This window comes from Cutaneotrichosporon cavernicola (genome assembly GCF_030864355.1).
Source record: "Cutaneotrichosporon cavernicola HIS019 DNA, chromosome: 1".
Lineage (NCBI taxonomy): Eukaryota > Fungi > Basidiomycota > Tremellomycetes > Trichosporonales > Trichosporonaceae > Cutaneotrichosporon > Cutaneotrichosporon cavernicola.
Genome location: NC_083393.1, coordinates 2,675,845 through 2,698,230, shown reverse-complemented (window position 1 = coordinate 2,698,230; position 22,386 = coordinate 2,675,845). Strand labels below are relative to the sequence as shown.

The 22,386-nt window shown below is 56.6% G+C and overlaps 10 protein-coding genes across 10 annotated transcripts; 6 read left to right on the top strand and 4 right to left on the bottom strand.

Moving 5' to 3' along the window:
- Positions 1–504: 504 nt before the first annotated feature.
- On the top strand, positions 505–4,498 carry RRP12 (uncharacterized protein; the record flags this gene model as incomplete). Its single annotated transcript, XM_060596574.1, has 2 exons — positions 505–2,355; positions 2,390–4,498. The coding sequence occupies 2 exons, from the start codon at positions 505–507 to the stop codon at positions 4,496–4,498; spliced, it is 3,960 nt and encodes a 1,319-aa protein (XP_060453553.1).
- A 419-nt stretch (positions 4,499–4,917) lies between these two features.
- Positions 4,918–5,863, top strand: CcaverHIS019_0110040 (uncharacterized protein; the record flags this gene model as incomplete). Its single annotated transcript, XM_060596573.1, has 2 exons — positions 4,918–5,043; positions 5,078–5,863. 2 exons carry the CDS (start codon positions 4,918–4,920, stop codon positions 5,861–5,863), a joined length of 912 nt encoding a protein of 303 aa, XP_060453552.1.
- A 497-nt stretch (positions 5,864–6,360) lies between these two features.
- On the bottom strand, positions 6,361–7,140 carry CcaverHIS019_0110030 (uncharacterized protein; the record flags this gene model as incomplete). The annotated part of the gene is made up of 1 exon (XM_060596572.1): positions 6,361–7,140. The coding sequence occupies one exon, from the start codon at positions 7,138–7,140 to the stop codon at positions 6,361–6,363; it is 780 nt and encodes a 259-aa protein (XP_060453551.1).
- Positions 7,141–7,526: 386 nt separating this feature from the next.
- On the top strand, positions 7,527–8,702 carry CcaverHIS019_0110020 (uncharacterized protein; the record flags this gene model as incomplete). Its single annotated transcript, XM_060596571.1, has 1 exon — positions 7,527–8,702. The coding sequence occupies one exon, from the start codon at positions 7,527–7,529 to the stop codon at positions 8,700–8,702; it is 1,176 nt and encodes a 391-aa protein (XP_060453550.1).
- A 291-nt stretch (positions 8,703–8,993) lies between these two features.
- Positions 8,994–9,416, top strand: CcaverHIS019_0110010 (uncharacterized protein; the record flags this gene model as incomplete). Its single annotated transcript, XM_060596570.1, has 1 exon — positions 8,994–9,416. The coding sequence occupies one exon, from the start codon at positions 8,994–8,996 to the stop codon at positions 9,414–9,416; it is 423 nt and encodes a 140-aa protein (XP_060453549.1).
- A 2,017-nt stretch (positions 9,417–11,433) lies between these two features.
- Positions 11,434–13,775, bottom strand: PPN1 (uncharacterized protein; the record flags this gene model as incomplete). Its single annotated transcript, XM_060596569.1, has 7 exons — positions 11,434–12,448; positions 12,488–12,554; positions 12,602–12,888; positions 12,937–13,125; positions 13,189–13,293; positions 13,405–13,612; positions 13,664–13,775. The coding sequence occupies 7 exons, from the start codon at positions 13,773–13,775 to the stop codon at positions 11,434–11,436; spliced, it is 1,983 nt and encodes a 660-aa protein (XP_060453548.1).
- A 1,539-nt stretch (positions 13,776–15,314) lies between these two features.
- IMP4 (uncharacterized protein) lies at positions 15,315–16,520 on the top strand (the record flags this gene model as incomplete). Its single annotated transcript, XM_060604318.1, has 3 exons — positions 15,315–15,317; positions 15,624–16,383; positions 16,420–16,520. 3 exons carry the CDS (start codon positions 15,315–15,317, stop codon positions 16,518–16,520), a joined length of 864 nt encoding a protein of 287 aa, XP_060453547.1.
- A 294-nt stretch (positions 16,521–16,814) lies between these two features.
- Positions 16,815–18,895, bottom strand: CcaverHIS019_0109980 (uncharacterized protein; the record flags this gene model as incomplete). The annotated part of the gene is made up of 11 exons (XM_060604317.1): positions 16,815–16,848; positions 16,882–17,008; positions 17,047–17,102; positions 17,139–17,363; positions 17,404–17,447; positions 17,901–17,979; positions 18,031–18,200; positions 18,238–18,271; positions 18,307–18,440; positions 18,687–18,782; positions 18,818–18,895. The coding sequence occupies 11 exons, from the start codon at positions 18,893–18,895 to the stop codon at positions 16,815–16,817; spliced, it is 1,077 nt and encodes a 358-aa protein (XP_060453546.1).
- Positions 18,896–20,206: 1,311 nt separating this feature from the next.
- CcaverHIS019_0109970 (uncharacterized protein) lies at positions 20,207–20,686 on the top strand (the record flags this gene model as incomplete). Its single annotated transcript, XM_060604316.1, has 3 exons — positions 20,207–20,243; positions 20,412–20,581; positions 20,654–20,686. 3 exons carry the CDS (start codon positions 20,207–20,209, stop codon positions 20,684–20,686), a joined length of 240 nt encoding a protein of 79 aa, XP_060453545.1.
- Positions 20,687–20,741: 55 nt separating this feature from the next.
- CcaverHIS019_0109960 (uncharacterized protein) lies at positions 20,742–22,313 on the bottom strand (the record flags this gene model as incomplete). Its single annotated transcript, XM_060604315.1, has 9 exons — positions 20,742–20,927; positions 20,959–21,208; positions 21,297–21,434; positions 21,465–21,573; positions 21,661–21,773; positions 21,807–21,875; positions 21,914–22,019; positions 22,231–22,274; positions 22,306–22,313. 9 exons carry the CDS (start codon positions 22,311–22,313, stop codon positions 20,742–20,744), a joined length of 1,023 nt encoding a protein of 340 aa, XP_060453544.1.
- Between the last annotated feature and the right edge of the window lie 73 nt (positions 22,314–22,386).

The following is a 22,386-nucleotide window of genomic DNA, read 5'->3' as shown; positions in this document are numbered from 1 at the left end:
GAGTCAGATTGCGTTGGGGTGGAGATGAGACAGGGAGTGGCGAAGGCGAGAAAGGATGAGGCCACTGAAGTTGCGAGGCTATCGGTTATAACGAGTTTTAGAGAGTAGCTGAGAGAGTGCTTCGCTTCCAGAGATGTGTACGTTTCGAGCCAGCAGAATGAACCCGTTATTCTCGCACCGTTGCGATCACTTGCTTGAGAACTCACGAAATACACAACATCTGGGCACACGAAAAAAACAAGAAAGTACGCAAGTTGGAGTCCATGCTCTTAATGCAGCGGTAGGATGACCCGGCCTGTCGATGCATGCACCACCGCGAAAGCATATGTTGAAACCCTCAACATCGCGGGGTGGACGACCTCCACCGGGTGGCAACTGCCACGCGGGTCGTGCCTGACTCACGTGACCGAGCTGAGATTTTGAACTTTGGCTCCAGGTGAACGTCCAAGTTCTCACACGGCCGTCATCAACATCCACCTCCTATCCCACATTACATCGCCCGACATGGCGTCAGTAACGCCAGACTTCGGGACGCAGCTCGCCAATGTGCGGCGACTGACGTCTTCCGCCCAAGCGCACCAAGCCAAGCCAGCGCAGCTCCTCACCGCGATCGAGGCCACCATTTCATCCACGCTCCCCGGCTCAAGCCTCCCCCACTCCTCCACTGCATACTTCACCGCGCTCCTTCAGTGCCTCGAGAAGGCGTGCGCGGATGAGATCCTCCCTGGAGAGACGGGCGAGGAGATGGCCGAGACGGAGAACATGAGCAGCGGCGCGTTGATTCCCGCAACGCTCTACCTCCTTGCAATTGTGGTGCCGGAGACACCAGCTCAGGTGGTGCTCTCCAAGCTCTCCCCGCTCCTGGAGTCCCTCCTCCCGCTGTACCCCACAGCGCTTGAACACCCTCCTCCCCTCCGCTCCCTCATCCAAATCTGCACCAGCGCCATCCTCTTCGCGACGCCGGGTTTAATGGGCTCATCTCCGCTCCTCAAGCGTGCATGGAACTACCTCCTCGAGCTCAACCTCGACCCGCGCCCCAAGGTCCGGCATCTGGCGCAGGAGGGTGTCCGCAAGATCCTCATCACCCCCGTGCCTCCCCGCGTCACGCCTGGCGCCCACCCTTACCTGCCCCGCGCACGCGACTGGGTCACCAATGTGCTGGAAGAGGACATCCGCTCAGGTGGCTCGAGCAAGCCAACTTTCAAGGGCAAGAAGACGCGGTTCGCCGACTCGGAGGACTCGGAGGGGAAGAAGGCGATCTGGGTCGTGCAAGGATTGCGAGGTTGGGTGGCTGTATGGGGCGACGATGAGCTCAGCAAGCTCTGCGGTCTCCTCCTCGCACTCCCTCCCCACCCCCACCTCACCACGCAGGTGTACTCGCTCCTTGCCCACCTCCTGTCGCCTCCTCCTGCAGACCAGCACGCTGCCAAGCCCGCTGTCATGACCAACCTGCCCAAGATCGTTGACTCGCTCCTCCAGTCGCCACCTGAGCTCGGCTCGTCAGACATGACGTCGTACTTGTCGGCGCTGAGCTCTGCCCTCATTAAGATGGTGCTCCAGGACCCCGCAAACCTCGGGGCGTACCTCCCCAAGGCTTTCAACCTCATCTTCAACGAAACCCTCCTGGCGCCCTCCACATCGGCAACCGTCTGCGCTGCCGCGGCAGATGCCGTCGCGAACGGCATTGTGAGGTACTGCATCACGGATGACGGTATCGTCGCCGCGATCGACTTCATGCGCCGCGGTTCGCACATGCCCGGCGCCCGCAAGAAGCAGAAGACGCCGTTCCTCACTCGCCTGCTTGCGGCGCTCACCGAGGCCCTCGACTCGCACGCTATCCGCATCGAGTACCTTCTCACCATCCTCGCCGCACTCATCTCGCGTTTGCGTCTCCGTATTGCGCCGGGCGAGGCGAAGATTGACCCTGCGGGGTGCGCCCAGACTGCCGCTGAGGAGCTCCTCCTCCCCCTTATCCAGGACGTGGGAGACCTCCGCAGTCAGCAGGGCTTCGACCACAAGAACAAGGTCGACGACGTGCTCGGCATGGCCATCGAGGTTATCGGTGTGGAGGGCGTGCTTAAGGCGCTCCCACTCAACATCGAGCCGGATGCCTCAGGCCGTCCGCCTCAGCCTGGCCGTGCCCACCTCCTGCCCCTCATCCGCGCGCGCACGACCAACGACTCGCTTGCGTACTTCGCCGAGTACTTCCGCCCATTGTCCGAGCGCATCTTCGAGCGCAAGGTCAAGGCTGAGGACGCTGGCAAGGACACCGAGGCCAAGGTCTGGGAGACCATTGTTAGCCAGATCTGGGCATGCCTCCCCGGCTTTTGCGACATGCCTCGCGACCTCAAGGACGTGAGTGGCTATATTGGAACAAGACTAACCCCAGGGCCTCACCAGCCAGTTCCTCAGCCTCATCACTAACCTCCTCTACTCCCAACCGCTCCTTCTCTCGCCACTGCTCCGCTCATTGACCGCGCTCGTCACCTCAACCGAGCGTCTGCTTGGCTCGACAACTGACCCATCTGAGCTGCGCAAGCAGTTCGGTGTCGACCAGGAGCGTGCGAAGGAGGACCTTGTTGCGCTCAAGGCCCTGGCCAAGGACATGGTCGGTGTGCTCCTCAACGTCTTCAGCTCCACTCCTCGCGAGCAGCGCGGCATGGTCGGCGACGTCATCGCCGCGTGGGTCCGCATCATGGACTCTTCGGACATCGTTGAGACGTACAACACAGTCACCAAGCACCTCGGAGAGAATCTCGGGTCATCCAAGATCCCTGGTCCCGGCGCATCGCCTATCTCGCACACTATGATGGACCTGCTCATCATCTTCGTTCCGAGCCTTGCTCCGGCTCAATCAGTGGCCCTGTTCGATGCGACGTCCACTCAGGCTCTGCTGCTTCACTCGGATGCGACGGTCCAGAAGAAGGCGTATCGTCTCCTCACCCGTCTCATCGAAGCCGGCAAGCTCGGCGTCGCTGTCAACGGCGACAACCTCGAGCTCCTCGTCCAGAAGCTCAATGAGGTCGCGACTGGTGTTGGCGCCGGTGCCCAGCGCGACCGCCTCCAGCTTCTCGGCACGGTTGTCGAGGCGCTTCCCACAGACCGCCTCCACCTCATCCCCGAGCTGCTCTCCGAGGCTGTCCTTGGCACGAAGGAGACTAACGAGAAGGCCCGTGACGCCGGTTACGACCTACTCGTCCTCATGGCGCACAAGATGTCCAAGGGTGGCGAGGTCAAGCAGCATGTCCCTGTCGACGAGGACAGCGAGGAGATGGAGGAGAACACGGTCGCTGCCAACGTCCAGGAGTACATTACCATGGTGGCTGCTGGTCTCACTGCCGACACTCCGCACATGATCTCGGCCAGTATCAACGCGCTGTCGCGTCTCCTCTTCGAGTTCAAGGACGACGTCTCTAACGATCTCATCTCGGAGCTCGTCGCCACCATTGTCGTTTTCGTCGGTTCCAAGAACCGTGAGATCGTCAAGTCGGCGCTCGGCTTTGTCAAGGTCGCTGTCGTTGCGTTGCCTATTAACACCGTCGAGCCCCACCTGGACGCGCTCGTCCCCGCTCTCCTTGGCTGGGTCCACGACCACAAGAACCACTTCAAGTCGAAGACGGTCCACATCTTCGAGCGCATGATCCGGAAGTTTGGCTACGACGTGGTGTACAAGAACGCACCCGCAGGTGGTGAGCGCAAGGTGCTGGAGAATATCAAGCGGCGCAAGGACCGTGCCAAGCGCAAGAAGGCTGCGGCTGAGAATGGCGACGACGACGACGAGGGCAAGCCCAAGCAGTCGTCAGGAAACGCGTTCGATGACATCCTCTACAACTCGGACTCGGACCTCGAGTCGGATGGCGAGGAGGAGGCGCGGCCAATCAAGCCGCTCTCGAAGCGCCAGCGCAAGGCTGCCGCTGCCGCTGCAGCCGCTGGCCAGACTTTCATCCGCAACGAGGGTGACGAACCGATGGACTTGCTCTCGCGATCGATCGCGGGTGGAGTCACCAGTGCCGACCCGTCCGCCGCGTCCCGCAAGCGCAAGCCAGGGCAGGATGCCGCACACTTCAAGACGGACCGCTCGGGCAAGCTTGTTATCGAGGAGTCTGGCGACGAGGACGAGGGGATGGACATGAAGCGTGGGGCTGGCGAGGGCACCGCGTACATGGCGGCGATGCGGAGCGTCGACGGCGCGACTCGCGATGCTCGCGGCGGCCTCAAGTTCAACAAGAACACAAAGAGGGCCCGCGAGGCCGAGCGGGAGGACGAGGCGATGATGGACCTCGACGAGCTGATCGGCGACAAGAAGCCGAAGAAGGCCAAGAAGAGGGCTGTCAAGCTCGGCGAGGAGTTCCGCTCCAAGCGCGGCAAGGGAGACGTCAAGCGCAGCGACGGGCCCGACCCGTTCTCGTACGTCCCTATCGGGCAGGCGGCGCAGCGTAAGGACAGGGTTGGACACCGCGTCAACCTCACCAACAAGAAGAAGGGGTCTCGCGCGTAGAGACTGGTATCAGGAGGAGGCTTATAGAGCGTGCATATCGCATTGTGATATCTCATGTACTTTTCGATCCGGCTGTGGTGTGAGCGGGTGTGGGGACTGGAAGAGGATTCCATGGTAGCTGTGATGCCTCCACGAAGTCCGGCAGCGTGGTTGCTCCAACCTTCTCGTGCTGTCGCGTTCTATTTCCTCGTTCTGGCCAAACACCCCGAAACGGCTATCACGAGTGGCAGATTGCCCATCGTCCATCTCCGCTACTCTTCTATTCTTTGTCCATACTTCCATGCACGCCTTCCCCACCTTACCTTCACGCCCTGCTTAATCCAAACACTCTGCTGAATCCAAACATTCACTTCTAACTCGTTCTCCATCACTAATCCTCTAATCACACATCACCACAATCCTCACCTTCTCAGCTCTCCATGAGCGCACCTACCTCGATCGGGCTACAGAGCCCCGGACTCCCCCCTTACTCTCCCTCGACAGGACTCACGCCCAAGCTCCGCGGTAGCCCGTCGACCTGGAACTTGCGCCGTTACGACTCACCGGTGAGCCCTGCTTCTTGGCCAGCACTAATCGCAGCCGAGCTCTCCCATCCCGATGCGCCCCAGTCAGTTCGGTACCTCGGCCACCCTCCCCACCTCTGCCGCGGACTTAACACCTGCCGGAATGGGGTCACCCATTTCTGGCAGTGAGACTCTCGCACCCCTCAACGCCTGCCACCACATCCTAGAGGTCATCGTCAACTACGCCGATCGCGGAACGCGTGCCACCCTCCTTCGAGTCAACAAGACCTTCTTCGAGATCGCCGGGGAAGCACTCTACAAGAGTCTGATTCTAGGGGAGTTGGATTGGCCGTGGATGGTCCTACGCGGATCCCTCATTAACAGGGACCATACTATCCGTCGCTCAATCGAGATGTTCCGGCACTTGTACCGCTGCTCCTCTGGCGGGAAGGGATGCGCGACTGTCAACGTCCTTTCCAAACTCGAAGTTGAAAACGAGATCACTTTTGCCTCTCGCCTCGACGGTTTCCGCGCTGATATCTTGGAGCATTGCGGGCCCGTAAAGGATACAGACGCCCTCGCGAGGGGTGTCTTCTCCTCCTTCGACCAGTTCCTTGGCCTCGTCGACGGCGATGGGGATCCTTACACGACCAACTTCAAGACATCACTTCTTCAGTACACACGCGTTGTGACACTCAATTCACACGAGCCTTGCTTCTGCGGGGCCTGGAAGCCACACCTTCGCGCCCTGTTCCCAAACGTCGAAAATTGCCGCTTGGGTGATGTATTCCTCCCTGCCGCTGGCGCCCATCACCCTTGTAACCTCCTGGGGACATTCCCTTCGGGTGGAGATGTCATTTAACTGCGTTACTCCTCGGCCTGGATGGCTTTATGCGGTGATGCAAATATTCATCAGGAGATAGGCAAGTGGCTACAGAAAGGTGGAACACATTACACGGGAAACAGCGTGGAAAATAGGGTTGGGCTAACGATCTCAGAACTAGGTAATGGGATAGGAAACACAGTATTAAGCAATTCCGGTTCGCTTAGCTCAGTGGGAGAGCGTTCGCTTCACACGCGAAAGGTCGTGAGTTCGAAACTCACAGCGAATACGCAATATTTTTGGTCGTCGGCAGTAATAACATGGCCAACATGCGAGTCTCTAACGCTTCTGCCGTTTCTCTGTCTCCCTTGGGAGCTGAACTCGTGGGCTGTTATGAAAGACCGGGTACTTCTTCAGACGTCTAAGTTGATATATCATCCATCTCGGATAGTACAGTACACCGAGGATTGGGATTCCCGAAGATACAAACAAGGTCAGCTTACAATTCTACAATGCCTGTTGCCGTGGCCTCAGCCTTAAGTGTGGTTGCGCTTCCTCTTCTTCCCGTCCTGCCATGGGCCCCTGGCACCATCCTTCCTCGAGAGAGACCAGTCGACATGGGTCATAGTGCGCAGCCAAGACGCGCGAGCTGAAGCCTCAACGCGGCGCACACAGTTCTGGCAAGACACGTGAACGGAGCAGAAGCGTTCGAGCGGCCCGTTGCAGTCTATGAGCCCAGGCGTCTCCGCGGCGAACGCGTATATCTTCTCTAGAATAGCCCCGTGGAACTTGTAAAAGTCTCCCTGGTACGCGCAGTAGACGGGGCAGGGGCCTTTCTGATGCAGGCTCTTGAACGTCTCCTTTGCATCGCCAGCCCCGCCTTTCCGCTGGCAGCGCGCGCCAAAAGCCCGGTTGTTGTCGACAAGAAACGTTGTCGAGGACGACTTCTTAAAGAGTGCGAAGGCCGAGTTCCAGCGGATGAAGAGCTGGTGGAGAGCACCGTAGACTTTGGGCGCGTCCTCTCTGAGTCGGCGGACAGCCCACGGGTGCAAGCCCTGCTCTCCGTCGGCGAGGAGCTTCTGCGACCAGTACTGGGCATTTCCGCGGTCGAGGAGGACTCTCGCTGCGAAGATGATGTTTGGCGGCCAGCGATAGTGGACGAGACTGGCGTATAACACGTCGTACACGCAGTTGAATCGGTAGCAGTTTGCAGACCACAGAGATCGTTTAAAGGGTGATTGAGGTAAGACTACGTCAATGTCCGTAAACTTGGCAATGTCGCCCGATGGACAGAGTCCTCGCCCACTGACACACATTGTTGTCGCCCTCTTTCCCACAACCACCTCGCACCACTCCACTACTCACGGGCACCGTCCTTTAAACGTACAGGTACGAGGGCGTCCATCGCGGCCTTGGAGTACTCGACAATCGGCCGATCTGCCTTTATCGATGGATCGAAATTGGGGATCCTGCTGGGTATGCTTTGCCTTTCGACTGGTCGTAAACTCGTAACCCCATCTGCAAGTTCACCGTTAGCTTGTGTTAGTCGCCTTGTACCTTCCCTTCTCTAAGTACCTCTAAGTACCCTCAATGTTCATTGCAACTTTCCTTCTTCCGGTCCTTAATCTCGTCCGGGTCGTTCTTCATCTGTCATCCTTCCATCTCTTCATCACTGCCTTTCAAGCTCAACCTCGTTAACAACATGGGACACGACAATCATCCTCTTCCCAAGCGCCCGGTTGCACGACACAGTGATTTCCCCAAGCTCTGTGCCAACCCGCCTTCCTCCAAGAAGGTCAAGGCATGGGCAGCCACAGTTCTGAAGTCATCCCCAGGGACTTCCAGCCCAGACAGTTCCAAAGACTCTGTCCGCGATGCCCATGACTTTCCGGCGCTCGATGTTCCTCCCAAGCCTGCCATCCTTCATGCGAACCTCGTTGCAGACGACGGAACCACCTTCCTCCTCCCTGCCCAAGCCCTTGCCAAGGCAAGCGATGCCTTCAAGTCTGCTCTGACGATTCCCACCCCGTCACCTCATGACGAGCAGCTCGTCCCCGAATTCCCTATCACTGGCGTCTCGACCGCAGCCGTGGAGTTTCTAGCCGGGGTCTTAACGTGTCCTGACGCGTATCACCATCCACCCCATCTCGCTCTCAATGGGACCGAGGCCGACAACGACGCGCTCCTGACCGACCTCGTCGAACTCCAGGATAAGTTCGACGTTAATCCTCAGATCTTCTTCCAGGCCGTCATCCGCCGTCTCGAGCTCGACTATGGCCATGCCAAGAGCCAAACCATCTTTGTTTTCGCCACCCTCGGAAAGTTCATCACGGTTGTCGCCCGTTACTCTACCTTCCTCCTCTCCCCCGTCCACCAGTACCAGTACATCTATCAACCCAAACGCTTCTGGTGGACTCGGACTCTTATGACCAAGGCTCCTGACCGGTTCGAAGAGGTTGGGATCATGGTCGGTCGCTGGAACTCCGAGATGACCGAGTTTGTCGGTTCATGCTTGTACACCGATTTCAAGTTCTCCGACACATGCTCGACCCATCACTGCCCGACATACGCTTCCGAGTGCGGATTGGAGGCGGCGTACTACATCCATGCCGCGATTTGCATCTGGGAGACGATCGAGGCATACCCCCAGTGCGTCTGCCTCGAGGTCCTGCTCGTCGCTCTGGAGAGCGAGTTTCGGGACTCCTTTTGCAAGACGTGTGGCACAGCCATGATTGAAGCCATTCTTCGTCAGTACGACTGGAACATTACGCCCTCGAGCTGGCGGCTCGGCAACCTCAACCGTGACATGCCCGACATGCTGTTCGACTACATGAGTTGGACGCTCTCGGGCAAGATGAAGGCGGTGACTACGCCGTAGGGCAGGGGAAAAGGTTTCTGTACAGTAGGCGGCAGTTTCTCTCGGGATAGTTGTATAGCATTAGACAGGACAGTATAGGACGAGGTAACGACACATTTGTAGATGGTGGTGAACGATGAAGGATAGAACGTAGCGGTGGCCATTTCTCCTCGTTCTGGAAAAGGACTAGCTCTGCAATGTATCGATTGGTAGATCGGTCACTGATCAACAGAAGGATCCCCAAACCTTCCCCCTGCATATCCTGGTCGTAGCTCGAAACGGGTGTCGTCCCCCCCTCCCTCTTTCTTTGACATGCTTGAAATTGTAATTCACCATTTTCCTCGCCTGCCTCTCCAGTTCTTCAAGGGCCTCGAGTCGGTCGACAAGCTCGGACCCAACGCGGCGGGCTGTCCAGAGCCCCGATCTCTCTATCTACCAGTCACGTCGAGCGCCCTCCCCAACACCCCTGGTGCAATCAACGCAACACTACCGGGTGCGGCCCCTCCCGCTCTGCGACCGTCCGACAGTTTCAGTAGCTTTGACGAAGTCATCAGTCTCTCCTATAAACTCGACGTTCCCCTGGAGATCCGAGCGCTTCTCCTGGCAGCTAAGGTCGCGAAACACGAGCTGTGCGCTCTAATCACACTCTCGATTATGGCCACTTCCATCCTCGCTCGACCCGGCTCGGAGTTCTCCGCACGGAACCACGAGTGGCTCAAGAATTGCGTCCCCTAGCCCTGATCGCTCTCTTCCGCCAACGCTTTCGCTGGCGCGACGCCCTCGATTCCATTTCCAACTTCCGTAACAATTACAACAATCTAACGCGCTCCTGTAAAGACGAATGTTCCCAGGTCGTCAAGTGCGATGGCAGTTTTGACAACCTGGTCCGCAGCTACTGTAGATGGATATCGTCCGCGAGGCGCTCTCGCACAGTTCGTCTTTCACTCTGCACCACTTCTACAGTGTCTATCTCAACTGCGACTGATGTGACGACCGCGTGCAGAGGAGCGTGAAAAACGAACTTGGGCGTCTTCGCGAAGCTGCTGCTCTCAATCACGCCCTCCTTGGGGCGTGCCAAGGAGCTGTGGTGTATTTGTGTAGACTTAAGGATCCGTTCAAAACACGCTTCAATTTGGAATATTTTGTGAAGTGTGACTGGGGCCATACGCTCCTCTGCTCTCGCCAACATATAAGGGCTGCATGAGAACGTTTTCTCGCTCAGTTTCTATCACCACTCATTATCTGCCCACTCACCCGTCGTACTATCCGCACTATCTGTCCAGTGGCTCTGTTAATCGTTGAACGATAGACTACCCTGCATCCTCCTTTCTTCCCACCTGCCTAACTCTCCCCCTCTCCACTACCACCTCCTCCTCTTCTCCTCTCCTCCAGCTACTGGCCCTTTACCATGACCGCAAATGACGGAGTGACCAAGTCCAACACAGTATTCCACTCTCTCTTCGCTACCAAGAAGCCCTCGGACACTATCTTCGAGTCGTCCGACGGCATCCGCTTCTATTAGGACTGGGACTGCCTCGCTGTCTTCTCCTCGTTCTTCAAGGACCTCAAGTCCATTAACAACGTCTCCCGAGAGGCCGTTAGCGGCGAGAAAGAAGGAGTCATCCCTCTTCCTACAACTTCGGCCGCACTGGCCTACGCCCTGGGTGCGATCAACAGCACGTTACGCGGCTCCCCTCCTCCAAAGCTGGAGCTCGTTCACTTCAACGACGTCCTTACTTACCCTTGCGGACAGCTTGGAACTCCCTACTGTCACGCGTGTTCTCCTCCACACAGCCAAGGCAGCCCAGATGACGCCCTGCATTGTGGTCGTACTCTCAATCCTTGCTCAAGACACCAGTGACTTTCGCGACCTCTCCCTCTCTCTGCTGGCTGAACCCATCGATAACATGTCGACGTGGAGCCTGGAGAGGCTTAAGCGCCATAGGCCACTCGCCCTGGTCGCCATTTACGACCTCCACAGACGCTGGCGCGAAGCAATCCATTTCCCGTCTTTCCGAATCCATGGCGAATTCGCCCGATTCTGCAACCGGCACTGTAAGAACACTGAACGGTATAGTTTCTTTAGCCCAGTCAAAGAGGAGCTCAATAAAGTTACACAACTCCTAATGGCTCAGCCCTCGCTTGTTCTTAGGAATGATTATTACACTCTAAACTTCATCTGCGATGAGTGCAACCGTCGCGTCCAGTCAAATATTAGTCGCGCCCTTCGTTCCTTCTCTCCATCGGACTATACTCTGATTTTATAACCATCTTACGAGCTGGGAGGCCCTGGTGGCATCCCTCTGAACTATAGTATTTGAGTGGTGGATTTGCTTCCTTTGTGGATTTCACCTATGTAACTTTGCAGAGTATGATTTGACGCGAAGCCTATCGTCAGTAGCTAAGCAAGCCACCTCGGGACAAGTTACTGTTGATACTGTGTCTCCTTCCTGTCTTCCCTCTTGAAATGACGGCTTCGAATGCTCCAAGTTCAACGCCGGCATCAAGGGTGCTATCCATTGAACTTGGCCAGTTCAGCTGGAGGACTGCAAATGCTGGGCGGTTTCACGTGACCATGACGCAATGTTCAGTTCTGAGCAACACCACTAACCCTGCGTTGTCACTATATTCGTCAAAGCCTCGCTCATCCGATCCAATGCATGTGACGGTCATGATTAAAACTACTGATACATACAGATGGTATGATGTGTATCGCCATGGCGGCTCTAACGTGCTCGAGAACGTATGCACACTAGCATGTGTTTCCAGGGCAGCTGGAGACAAACATGTAGACGAGGAACTTCTTGAACGCCTTCTTGTCGTTGGCGAGCCGACGCGCAAACTTGACGTAGCTGTTGATGGTGAGGTCCTTGAGCTTCCATGGCGTAATGCGCTTGATGGCGCGTAAGAACTGCTCCTTCTTGTGGTCCGTGTCGGGGCCAGCCCTCGGGACGTCATCCTCGGCATCGAGGAGCGCGACTTCGTCGGCCGTCACGAGGTCGACAATGTCGGGGTCGAAGGCCGGGAGGAGGTGGTACGGCACAGGCGGGGGCTGACCGTACGCCTTATGTATGCCGTTCGTGAGCGACTCAGGGAGGAGCGAGCGCGCCGAGAACGTAGTGTACTCGATCTCCCACCCGGGCAACGCCTGGGACTTCTTTGGCTGGTCGAGGTTGGGGATGTAGAACTGTGTGTAGCCCAGAGTGGTGAATGGCTTGTTCGAGCGTGACGGCGAGTCGGGCGACGCGTATCGTGGTCGAGTCTTGAACGAGCAGTGGGGCTTGTACATGTTCTCAGGCTTCTTGCAGTCACCCTTCCTCGCCTTCCACATCGCGTCCATGGGGTCGTCGGGCTCCGCGTGCACCACCTGCTGGCGGACCTCGGAATTAAGAGTTACACCCGAGATGTTGTACGAGTAGATGCGGGCCGCGGGCTGGTACGTTGGAATGATGCTCGGCGCGACATTGATGACGGTGTAGTCCTTGTACTTGAGCTCCGTTGGGCCTGGAAGTCCGCTGAACGATTTCTTCAGCTGCTCCAGAAGCAGCGCAGACTTCTTCCTTCCGAAGATCTTGAACCGCCCGCTCTCCAGGAAGTGAGGACCGTGGATCTCGGGCCCGGGGTACGAGTAGTCGTCGACTGTAGGCTGGAGAAGCTGGTCCTTGGGCTCGATCTCGAGGTAGCGGGTGCCGTTGAGCGCAGCTGACTCGCCCTGGGAGATGGCCTCGAGCTCGGGGACGTCCATGAAGAAGAAGTGGTCGATGTTCCTGTAAAGTGTCAGTGTCGCTCAGGAGACAGGGCCTTACTGGTGACCGTAGTGGTGGCCAACGAGAGTGTCCTGGTACCGGAGAGCGAGGTCACCGTATCGGAGATCTGGATAAGGTTAGCCACTTGATCAACTCGTCAGGGGATAAACATACAGCAGTCGTCGTAGTATAGCCCCTCGTGCGGCGCGACGTGGCCGATGAGGTGGACCTGCATGCCGCGGTCACGGTAACCCTGGAGTTGGACCTCGAGCCACTCCATCTCAAGATCACCCGGCTCGCCCGAGCCCGGGCGGCAGCCGTCGACGGCTGAGTTGGACACGAAGAAGTAAATCGTGTTGAGTGAGATGACGGCGAGCTGGTCGGGAATGACCTCGACCGCAAAATAGCCGCCACGCTCGAACACGTGACGGTACTCCTCGGGGATGAAGTGCTTCCATATTCTATGTCGTCAGTGTGGCTCACATTGAATGGGAGGCGTTCCGACATACTTCAGAAATTCCTGGGTCACGCGATTCGGCCCGGGCTCCATAATGTTGTGAGGGTAGACGTCATTGTTGCCGAGCGAGGGGATGATGGGCACCTTCTTGCCAAACGTGTTGACCATGCGTTGGGCCATCATGCGGTTGAGGTCAAAGATCTCTTTACCTGAACGAGGAAGGAAGCGGTCGATGTCATGACTGGCACGGTCAGTAGGGGCGTCGCGCGACGAGGTAATTTATCGACGCAATGCGGACACTCACCGGGCGCTATCGCCAGTCCAGACGACAAAGTCGACCTGCTCGACCCACTCCTTCTTGAGCCAGTCGAACGCAAGGTCAACGAGGGTGATGGGCGAGTCGCAGTCACTGCGGGAAGGTGTAAGCGTGACACTTTGGCGGTATGCGGGTATGGCTGTTAGGCCATAGATACACGCGACGCGCGTTCAACATGCCAGCGAGGAAGGTTAGGTTACTCACGAGATCGGCGTGCCCCATTCTCCAGCCTCAATATCTTCGTCGTCTCGGTCCATGCGATTCTTGCCCCTGTTCTTGCGTCTACGCTTATATTCCTCCTCGGGGTCTTGCTCGCCCTTGAGGCGATGGCAGCCCGACTCGAGCGTTGCCTTGACCTTGTAGTATGGATCGGGGTGGAAATCAGTGACATGCATGAACCGCCCTGTGAGCTCTGGAAATTAGTGATGAAGACAGAGGCCTTGCGATTACAAGGGATACTAACGTCGCTTGGGCTTGACCATCTCAACTTGCAGAGGGACTTGGTTGTCCGCAGCCACGCCCGCAAAGAGGGCGAGGGCGGCGACAGCCGCTGTCGCTGTCGCGGGCGCAAGCATGATGGAGTGGTGATGAGGAGGAAGAGTGGGGAGGAATCGGGAGGGGAAGTGTCGAGTGGAGAGACGCGTCGACCAAGGATGTAGTTTTAGGAGGTCAACGCGTTGTGCGCTAGACTAGGCTAGGCTGTGTGCAAGAGTTGGGCGCGCGTGATGGACGTTTGGGCGTTATGGAGTGAAACTGAAACAGAGATGGCCGGGGTGAGTGGATAGTTGTTGCGGTTGGTTGAACACTGGCGGGGGAGGGCTGGTCCAGTTGTGGGTACAGATGAGGGAATTGGATCCAGGGGTCGTAGACGAGTGGCACTGGGCCTCTGCGCGATTATCAGACGACTAAGTCTTCTGAATTAGAGGGAGTGACAGCTTAAGTATAAGCCAAGAGGAGCGGGAACCAGACGTGACCGTTGGAACGACTTGGAAAGATTGAATATCTCTCACGCACTTGCAGGGGTATGGGTGTATGGGGCTGTGGAGTAAGACTTGGGTCACCAGTGGAGAAAGAAGATAGCAACCCACTCACGCACGTGCGCGACGTCATTACTGGAAATTGCTGGACACTTGGGCAGCTGTGTGCCTCGGTCAAGGGTACAGCGCTGTATGATACTGCAGGTTTGCCCGTGTTCCCCATATTGCCGCCGGTCTTAACTCTACTGCGCATCCAAAACACAACCAAATTAGATGGGTTACGTACTCTTGCTGTTCCTCGATCCTCTCCCCCACCACCCAGTACCATTTTGCCACTGACCGGGGAGCCAACCGCACAATGCAAGTTGTGGCATGTAATTTTCCAGCGCCCCACTCGTCCTGCCAACAGACGGCCCGGGAATCCGAGGGATCGCAAGCTTGATCTCAAAGATCTACTGTATGCTGGTGCAGTAGTGGCAATGTACTCTGACACGGTTGTGTATTTTCAGGTTTGGTTCGGTCTCGCCATCAGTTGTTGTGGAGCCAGCCAACTCAACCAGGCACCATCTCCCTCGGGATGCGGTGTACTCGACCGACAGAGCGTCACACATCACACACGTATACCATCCTCTGACACACAGTATGGGCGAAGCAGCACTGGGATTGGTTGAGACGACTCTCGTGAGACATTAATAATACCTTCTTTGCGCCGCTCAGAATGTGTGCAAGAGATGCTGATACACGAGTACAGTAGAGTACACGATATGGAGCGTTATGGAGTGGTAGTGAGCCGAACGTGCCGACTTTTGAGCAATTGGAAGCTTGAAAGGTTTTGAATACTACAATCCTCCCCTTATATCCCTAAGAGCCAAGCAAGCCAAGCCTCTATGTACCGCGCTGCGCTCTTGTCCTTTCAACAATCCGTGCTGATCAGCGATCAGTCCGGGGTTCAGTACTTTTAGGCATGCCAATCCAATTTGCTACCTGGCTTTCAGACATCTAGATAGGCCTCCCACCTCCACCTCCGCCATAGATTTTGGATACCTCCACTTTCCAGCTTCGATCCCAGTCTTGTGTCCATTCCAGTACTTGTCAACATCTCCATTTCCATCCGCATTACTCCACAGTTCATCTATCATGGTAAGTCACTTGACCATTCTCGATAATTATGGTGCCTCTATTGTGTGCCATGCTTCAACACCCGCTCCCCCGCCTTCGGCGTGGAGCTGGCTTATCTTCTTGACGGGAGCTCTTCCTTGGCATCTGTTTCCACCTCTGTCGCTTCTTCATGACATGACATATGGTTACTTGGCATCTGGCTCCATAGCTTTGGAGCCGATGGCTTCTGGACCCCCTCTCTTATACGCTACGCTTCTGTCAGTAGACCAGCGACTTGGCCTACCTCTCCTTTTGCTCCAACAACCCCTCTGACGCATCTAACCCCAGCTCCGCCGCCAAGCCCGCGAACGCCGGGAATATGTCTTCAAGAAGAGTCACGAATCCACCGAACGCGCAATCTACGAGCGCAAGCAAGCGATCAAGGATGCGCTCGCATCTGGCCGCTCCCTCCCTACAGAACTGAGGAACGAGGCCCGCAGCATCGGCAAGGACCTAGTGCTGGACGAGGCGCAATCCGACCCAAAGAGTCACATTGACGACGAGTACGCAAAGGTCGGCACCTACGATCCCAAGGTGGTGGTCACGACATCGCGCGACCCCAGCTCCAGGCTTACCCAGTTCGCCAAGGAGATGCGGCTTGTGTTTCCTAATGCGGTGCGCCTGAATCGCGGAAACACGGTTATGAAGGATCTCGTGCAGACTTGTCTTGCCCAGGGAATTACGGATCTTGTGCTCGTTCACGAACACCGCGGCGTACCCGACGCTATGGTTATTAGCCACCTGCCACACGGGCCTACACTTAGTATGACCCTTCACAACGTTACGCTCCGCCACGATGTCGCTTCGTCCGACTCCACCGTATCTGAGCAGTACCCCCACCTCATCTTTGATGGTTTCGGCACCAAGCTCGGCGAGCGTGTCGCAGGTATCCTCAAGGCCCTGTTCCCCGTGCCCAAGGACGACGCCAAGCGTGTCATGACGTTTGCCAATGACCGTGACTTCATCTCGTTCCGCCACCACGTGTTTGCCAAGACGAGCCACAAGGACGTCCAACTTGCCGAGGTTGGACCGCGCTTCGAGGCCAAGCGTGAGTTGAAATTTGTTGGGAACAAGCTCACGTCAGCATACGAGATCCGCCAGGGTACTGTCGACCAGACTGCAGCCGACGTCGAATGGCTCCTTCGGCCCTACATGCGCACCTCCAAGAAGCGCAACCAGCTCTAGACTATCGGATCCTTCGCTCCGCATCTCTGTTGTACACTACTACCACCACCACCACCGCCATGCACATCCTGCATTGATCACTCACACTCATCCCAGCGGCCATGACTCGCTCCTCAAGGTACAACGACGGCCATTCATTGACATGATATACAGCGATTCCTTCAGGAGCACCTCTACCCTGGTGTCCAAGACACTGATGGAACAACGCGGTCGTGAATCGGAACAAAGACTGGATGGTTACGCGGACGGGCATTGAGATGGGTGACGAGGGTTGTGATGATTGGGATTGAGCGCTTAGAAACGGCGAGCAGGCGTATTGATGACGCCGCTGACGTTAGTCCTCTCAGATGTACCTACTCACAGTCTACGCAGGAGCTCGTTTCCACTCTGAGAGTTGCGCAGGGTCGTCTGGAACTGGCGACAGGTGCTGCGGACGCGGCTCATAAGGCCGCCGTCACCGTGACGCGGCATGTGGCGAAGGACAAACTCTGCGGATAAGCTGCTGCTCGAGCCGTGGTCGACGCACGAAGATGACCGCGACCAACAGACGAGTTGGCGACATCGACTATGGCCGGAATACGTCTGACAAGTGAGCGTGCGCTCATTCTGAGCCCTTACCCGTCCTTCTGAGAGCAGAGAGAGTTGAGATACTTGATGGCATTGGCGCGCTGAAGCAACCGGTTTGAGTCAATGACCGTCTCAACGAAACGAACACCGTAGTAGTTGGTGGCAAGAGGCGGGTAGCAGGTCAGGATGGAGTGGGCGAGAGCATTGAACATAGAAGCCGTGAAGATCGCGGCATGGAACATCGGCTCCAGGCCGAGAAATCTTTTAATGAGATAGCTGCTATGTTAGGTCCAACCTCAAGAGCCGTTTCATTCACTGTCCGAATTCGTTCGTAGCCACACGGGGAAGGTCCTCAAGGATCTACTGTTAGTGACACCCCCCCTGCACACCTGCCTCATTGAAACAGGCTTCCTGGGGATCAGTTTCGTCTTGACAACAAACTTACCACCAAATCCTGGGTGGCACAACCTTCAAACATCTGCTGTAACGAGATCGTACCGTGCTGGGTAAGATTTGACGGTACCTGTGTTGCTTACCTGGCTAGAGACAGCTAGATCGGCCCAGGAGCCCGTCATGTCTGTCTTGATTCTGAAGTGAGTCCCCCCAGAACCCATGCGTACTTATCGAAGATGCCGGTGTCGCCAGAGGTGCGACACTTGCTGAGGTACTTGGATCAACATTTTTGTACCGAATGTTGACCCACTGGACGCCATACTTTGCGAGCTCCCGTCTGCATGGACTTGAAAATACCATACGAGACAAGTCTGTCGACGATACGAGCCTCGCCATCAGCACAGTATCGATGAGTCGTACCTCGAGCTCCCTAACGCCGATAGCCTTAACGAGAACGTGGACTCCGAACATGTCGTTGGCGATGGCGAACATGTCCTCCCTGTTCGTTAGCACTCGCTCCTTGGTTCAAGGCCGGAACCGTTGAACGGACTCTATCTGCTTGATGAAATTGAGCTTGTCCTCGCTGTCGCACTTTTCCAGGAGCTGCTGGCAGAGGTGGTTACCGTTCGACGTCAGGCACAGGGACTTGGCCTGTTCAGTGATCATCTTGACCAAGTACTGGGTGTAGACGGCGAACTTTGGCTGCCCAAGGGATTTCTGCTGTTTAGTGACCCAATGTGAGCCGAACACAACCTACCCCCAGGGTAATTGTGGCTTCCTTGAGTCCCTTACTAGATTGTCAGCTAAGAATCACAGTGGAGCTCACGGTGGTATGTTGAGGTTGAACTGTTCCTGTGAGATGGTTGACACAAGGCAGTTAACAAGCTCGAAGTCGCTGCGCTTGTTCATCCGGAGATAATCGACCTTGCCCTTGATGATGAGGTCCACAGTTGTAAGGGGCTGTTAGGTCATCAATGACATCGAGGACTAATCTTACGTCGACCCTTCCTCGTCCGGGGAAGGTAGATTGCTGCTGGAATACCTGTTGCTGAGAGTTACTTGCACTCTGGTAGAGACTGTCGGTCAGGTAGGGTGGGAGAAGGGGAACGGCGACTTGCTGGGCGAGGGTCGATGCAGGAGCTAATAAACAATTCGCAAGCTGTTATGAGTGGGCTAGTTTCGGAGTCGAGCAAAGAAGAGTCTCACCATAGCAGTGAGCTGTTGAATCTTCTGAATGGCCATATCGCGCTCGGCGACGAGGAGCTGGTTATGCTTACGAAGAGCAAGTATCTCAGCGTGGTTCTGTTCATCAGGAACGTAAGACAGAAATCACTCACGTCACCCGTGTTACTGTCCCCAGATGAGGCGGACCACTGAGGTGGAGACCAGATCCCCCCATTGAACGGAGGGAACATTCCCGGCGGTGAGGTCCAGGAGCGTGACCAACTGCCTGCCCCCCGAATAGGAGGAAGGATGGACCGCGACTGGTAGTCAGTGAGAGCATGCAGTTTACTAACGGGGCCGCCCTCACTGTTGTAGGACAGTGAGGTAGATTCGGTGCAAGGGAGGGAAATTTGGGTATCATTTGACTGCCGTCGTTCATGGTTATTGCTGTGCCACGAGTCGAAGACGGCATCGATTTCCTGGTTCTTCGGAAGGTCGATATCATTGATGAGGGATGGTAGTGGAGTGGCTTCAGAAGCAGTGCAAGTCATCTCTGGGGAGGCCATGGGGGATATGAACCCAAGGTAGGAAAGGAAGGCTGTTGGGACCATGGTGGACAGAGGTTCCTCCTCCACGGGAGAACTGCTGAGGCCCATCTCTCGTTCAAAGATGAGCAGCAGCCTGGAAGGGTTGGAGGGTGGGGTGTGTTGTGGGTTTAAGGATGAGGGAGGTTGAGGAATGTGGGTGGGAGCAAGATCGGGATAGAGCTTGGGGAGATGAAGTAGATGAGAATACGTATACGGTCGTGGTGAGATGCGGTGGTAATGAAGGGGAGAGGAAGGTTGGGATGGAAGAGTGAAGACTTGAAGAAGAGAGTGAGAAGCCAAGAGAGAGATAGAAACACAGAGAATGAGAGGAAGAGGAAGATTCAAGTTGCGAGGATGGTGTAGATGATGAGGACGATTGTCTGGGCCGTGCTCTAATCTGCAGAACACTATCAATAGTAGTCATCGTCAGTTAGTCTGTACAAACAAACAATTGCTGCCTAGCTCATCCCCTCAAGCAAACCGGACCCGGAAAGGAGACGTTTCGGGTACCTGAGCACCGGAGCACTGGAGCACTGGGTGCAAGGAAGGTGATACTACGTCAACAACGCTTCCTGCCTGTAGCCCAATGAGTTGACGAGCAACGTCTAGTGCTCATGGGCAGATGGCAGCACAGGCCAATACCAGAGACTTGGCATACCTTGGATCCCACAAATCAACCTCCATTCGTCTCCTTGCCCTGCTTTTTATGCATGCTGTCTATACATTGTCTATTGAAGTTCAGTGCTCATCGCCAACTTCTCCAGACCACCAAAACTCGGACCATGAAAGAAGTCAACCTTCATGATTCGAAACAGCCATGCTAAACCCACATGGAGGCGGGATCAAATCTCCCAAGTCTGTCGCAAAGCCGCCGTTGCTCATTGGGCTGTCCTTGCTGGGAGCTAGTATGTGGGACATTGGCGGTAGCGACCTCCATCTCTCCATCCACTCCCACCACCACATACATCGCCTATCATGCCCGAGTACCGCCCTTCCGTGGATGAGTACAGGCGTGAGTAACATGCGCGCTATGCGCCGCGACGTAATATGAGGCTGACGCTCTTCTCTTTGCTCCGGCTCTTCCGACTGTTCGCGGACGATGATCGTTTGCGCTTTCCCCTTCCTCCACCCGTCTATCTGTCTCTCCGGCATATCTTACTTGGTTCGCTTGGCTGCACAGAAACCCTCAAGCTGCGTGAGGAGCACATCCGCGAGTCTTGGGTCAAGGCGATGGAGGCGCGTATCGTCCGCCGCGAGCTCCAGGACTGTTACAATACCGAGGGCGTCAACAACATCGAGGTCTGCTACGACCTCGCCCAGAAGTACCTCGCGATGATCCGCGACAATAAGGTGAGTGCGGTGCGGGTATGCTACCACTGCTCTCCATACCGAGTTTGATCGTGCGGACCAGCTGACACGCAGGTCAAGGGCTACAAGGTCATCGACCAGGAGTAAACTTCTGTAGCAATGCATCGACTCGGACAAAACAGAGTACAACGAAGGGATGGCGCTACGCGTTGGGGCGCAGGACGCCGCTCACGTAGCTCACGCTGCTGTCACGCCCGGTCATGCAGCGCGAGCTCTGCTCGTAGCGGACAAAGTTGAAGTGCACATCCTCGGCACCAGCCTTACCGCCGTAACGATACTGCACGAGGTTGAGCAGCACTGTGATGGGTTTGTGCCCACAGATCGTGTTCTGGCGTCAGCGCGTTCGCTAGCGGCCCTACCTTTGTGCGCGCCAGGTAGCCTTCCCACGCGTCGACGGTGCCCTTGAGTGCCGGCTTGCGGAGCAGGTCCATCCCCTCGTGGTCCATGTACTGGATCGACTTCCAGATGGGCGTTGCGCCTGGACTCGCAAAGCGCTTGACCATCTCGGGTGGAGATTGGGCTGGAGTCGAGCGCCCCTCGACGGGCGGGACAGGGTTGGGCGGGTCCGGCGCCCTCGGGTAGTACGGTGTGCACGAAAAGCGCGTGCCCCTGTTGTCAGATGTCCGCGAAATCCTAAGAACTGAGCAGAAGACGATAGGAAATGCTTTAGATTTCGCCGTCCACAGCACGAACGCACCAGTGGCAGAAGTCGCTGCTGATGATGAAGAAGGTTTCGGGGTCGTCCAAGTACTTGGCGAGTGCGGCGCTAAGAGCCTCCGTCTGGTTCGCCGGAGGGTGGCCTACAAGAAGAGGTACGAGCTTGACGCCATTAGAGCTGCATCAGCGCAACCTTGTTGAGACGCACCCAAACACCTGGTGAATGTAGGGGAGGTGCATCTCGAGGCTGTGCTCGTCCTCGTCGACGCTGGGCTTCATCTCTGAAAAGAGCTTGGTGCGGCGAAGCTCAGCGATGGCTGCGGTCAGCCGGAAGGGCAAGGTCGGTGCGTCTGGATGGAGGGGTTGGGTACGCGGGGGATAGGTGGGTCGTGGAAAGCACTCACTCTCGAGGTCGAGGGGGATGTCACCGAGCGGCGTTGCGTACGCCGCGAAGCCGCTCAGCGCAATACCGGAGAGGTATACGTGGTGACTGGGCCCGAGAAGAAACACGCGCTTGCTGTTGTCAGCTCCCGACGCTGACCTAGCTCACATCTTGTCGGTGGGTATTGAGGCGTAGGCCCACGCGGCCGCGGGCCCGGAATACGAGTAGCCCGCGTGGCTGATGTCAGCTGGACCTTGGACCATCGGGTGGCTTACGGCGCAATGATGGCCTTGGCATCCTTCACCGGCGGGATGAATGAGAGAGCGGGGATTGGCGTGACCTTGGAAAGGTATCCCTCCAGCTCGGCACGAAGGCGTGAGGCTGTCGTTAGTGGGGAGATAAGCGGAGGGCGGGCATCGGTTGACGTTAGCGCCCAACGTAGCTACTAGCTCGTGGAGCATCCAGGCGTGACAGCTGTGCACGTCGTCGTGTGGGCAGTAATTGAGCCGCAGTAGGCTATCAGGCTATAGGTGTGACGGCGACGGAGAGCGGGAAGGGCGGCAACACGGGTCATCAAGTCAAGGGTACTTACCGTTGTTGGTATACCAGCTGCCAGCGTGGGTAGCCTCGCGCACGCTAAATTAGCACGGTCATGCGCGATACTTACCCGGACATGACTGCTGCTGCTTGATAGAGTTGACGAGAGAGAGAAACTGTGATTGTGAGGTGGGAAGGACAGTGCTGGCGG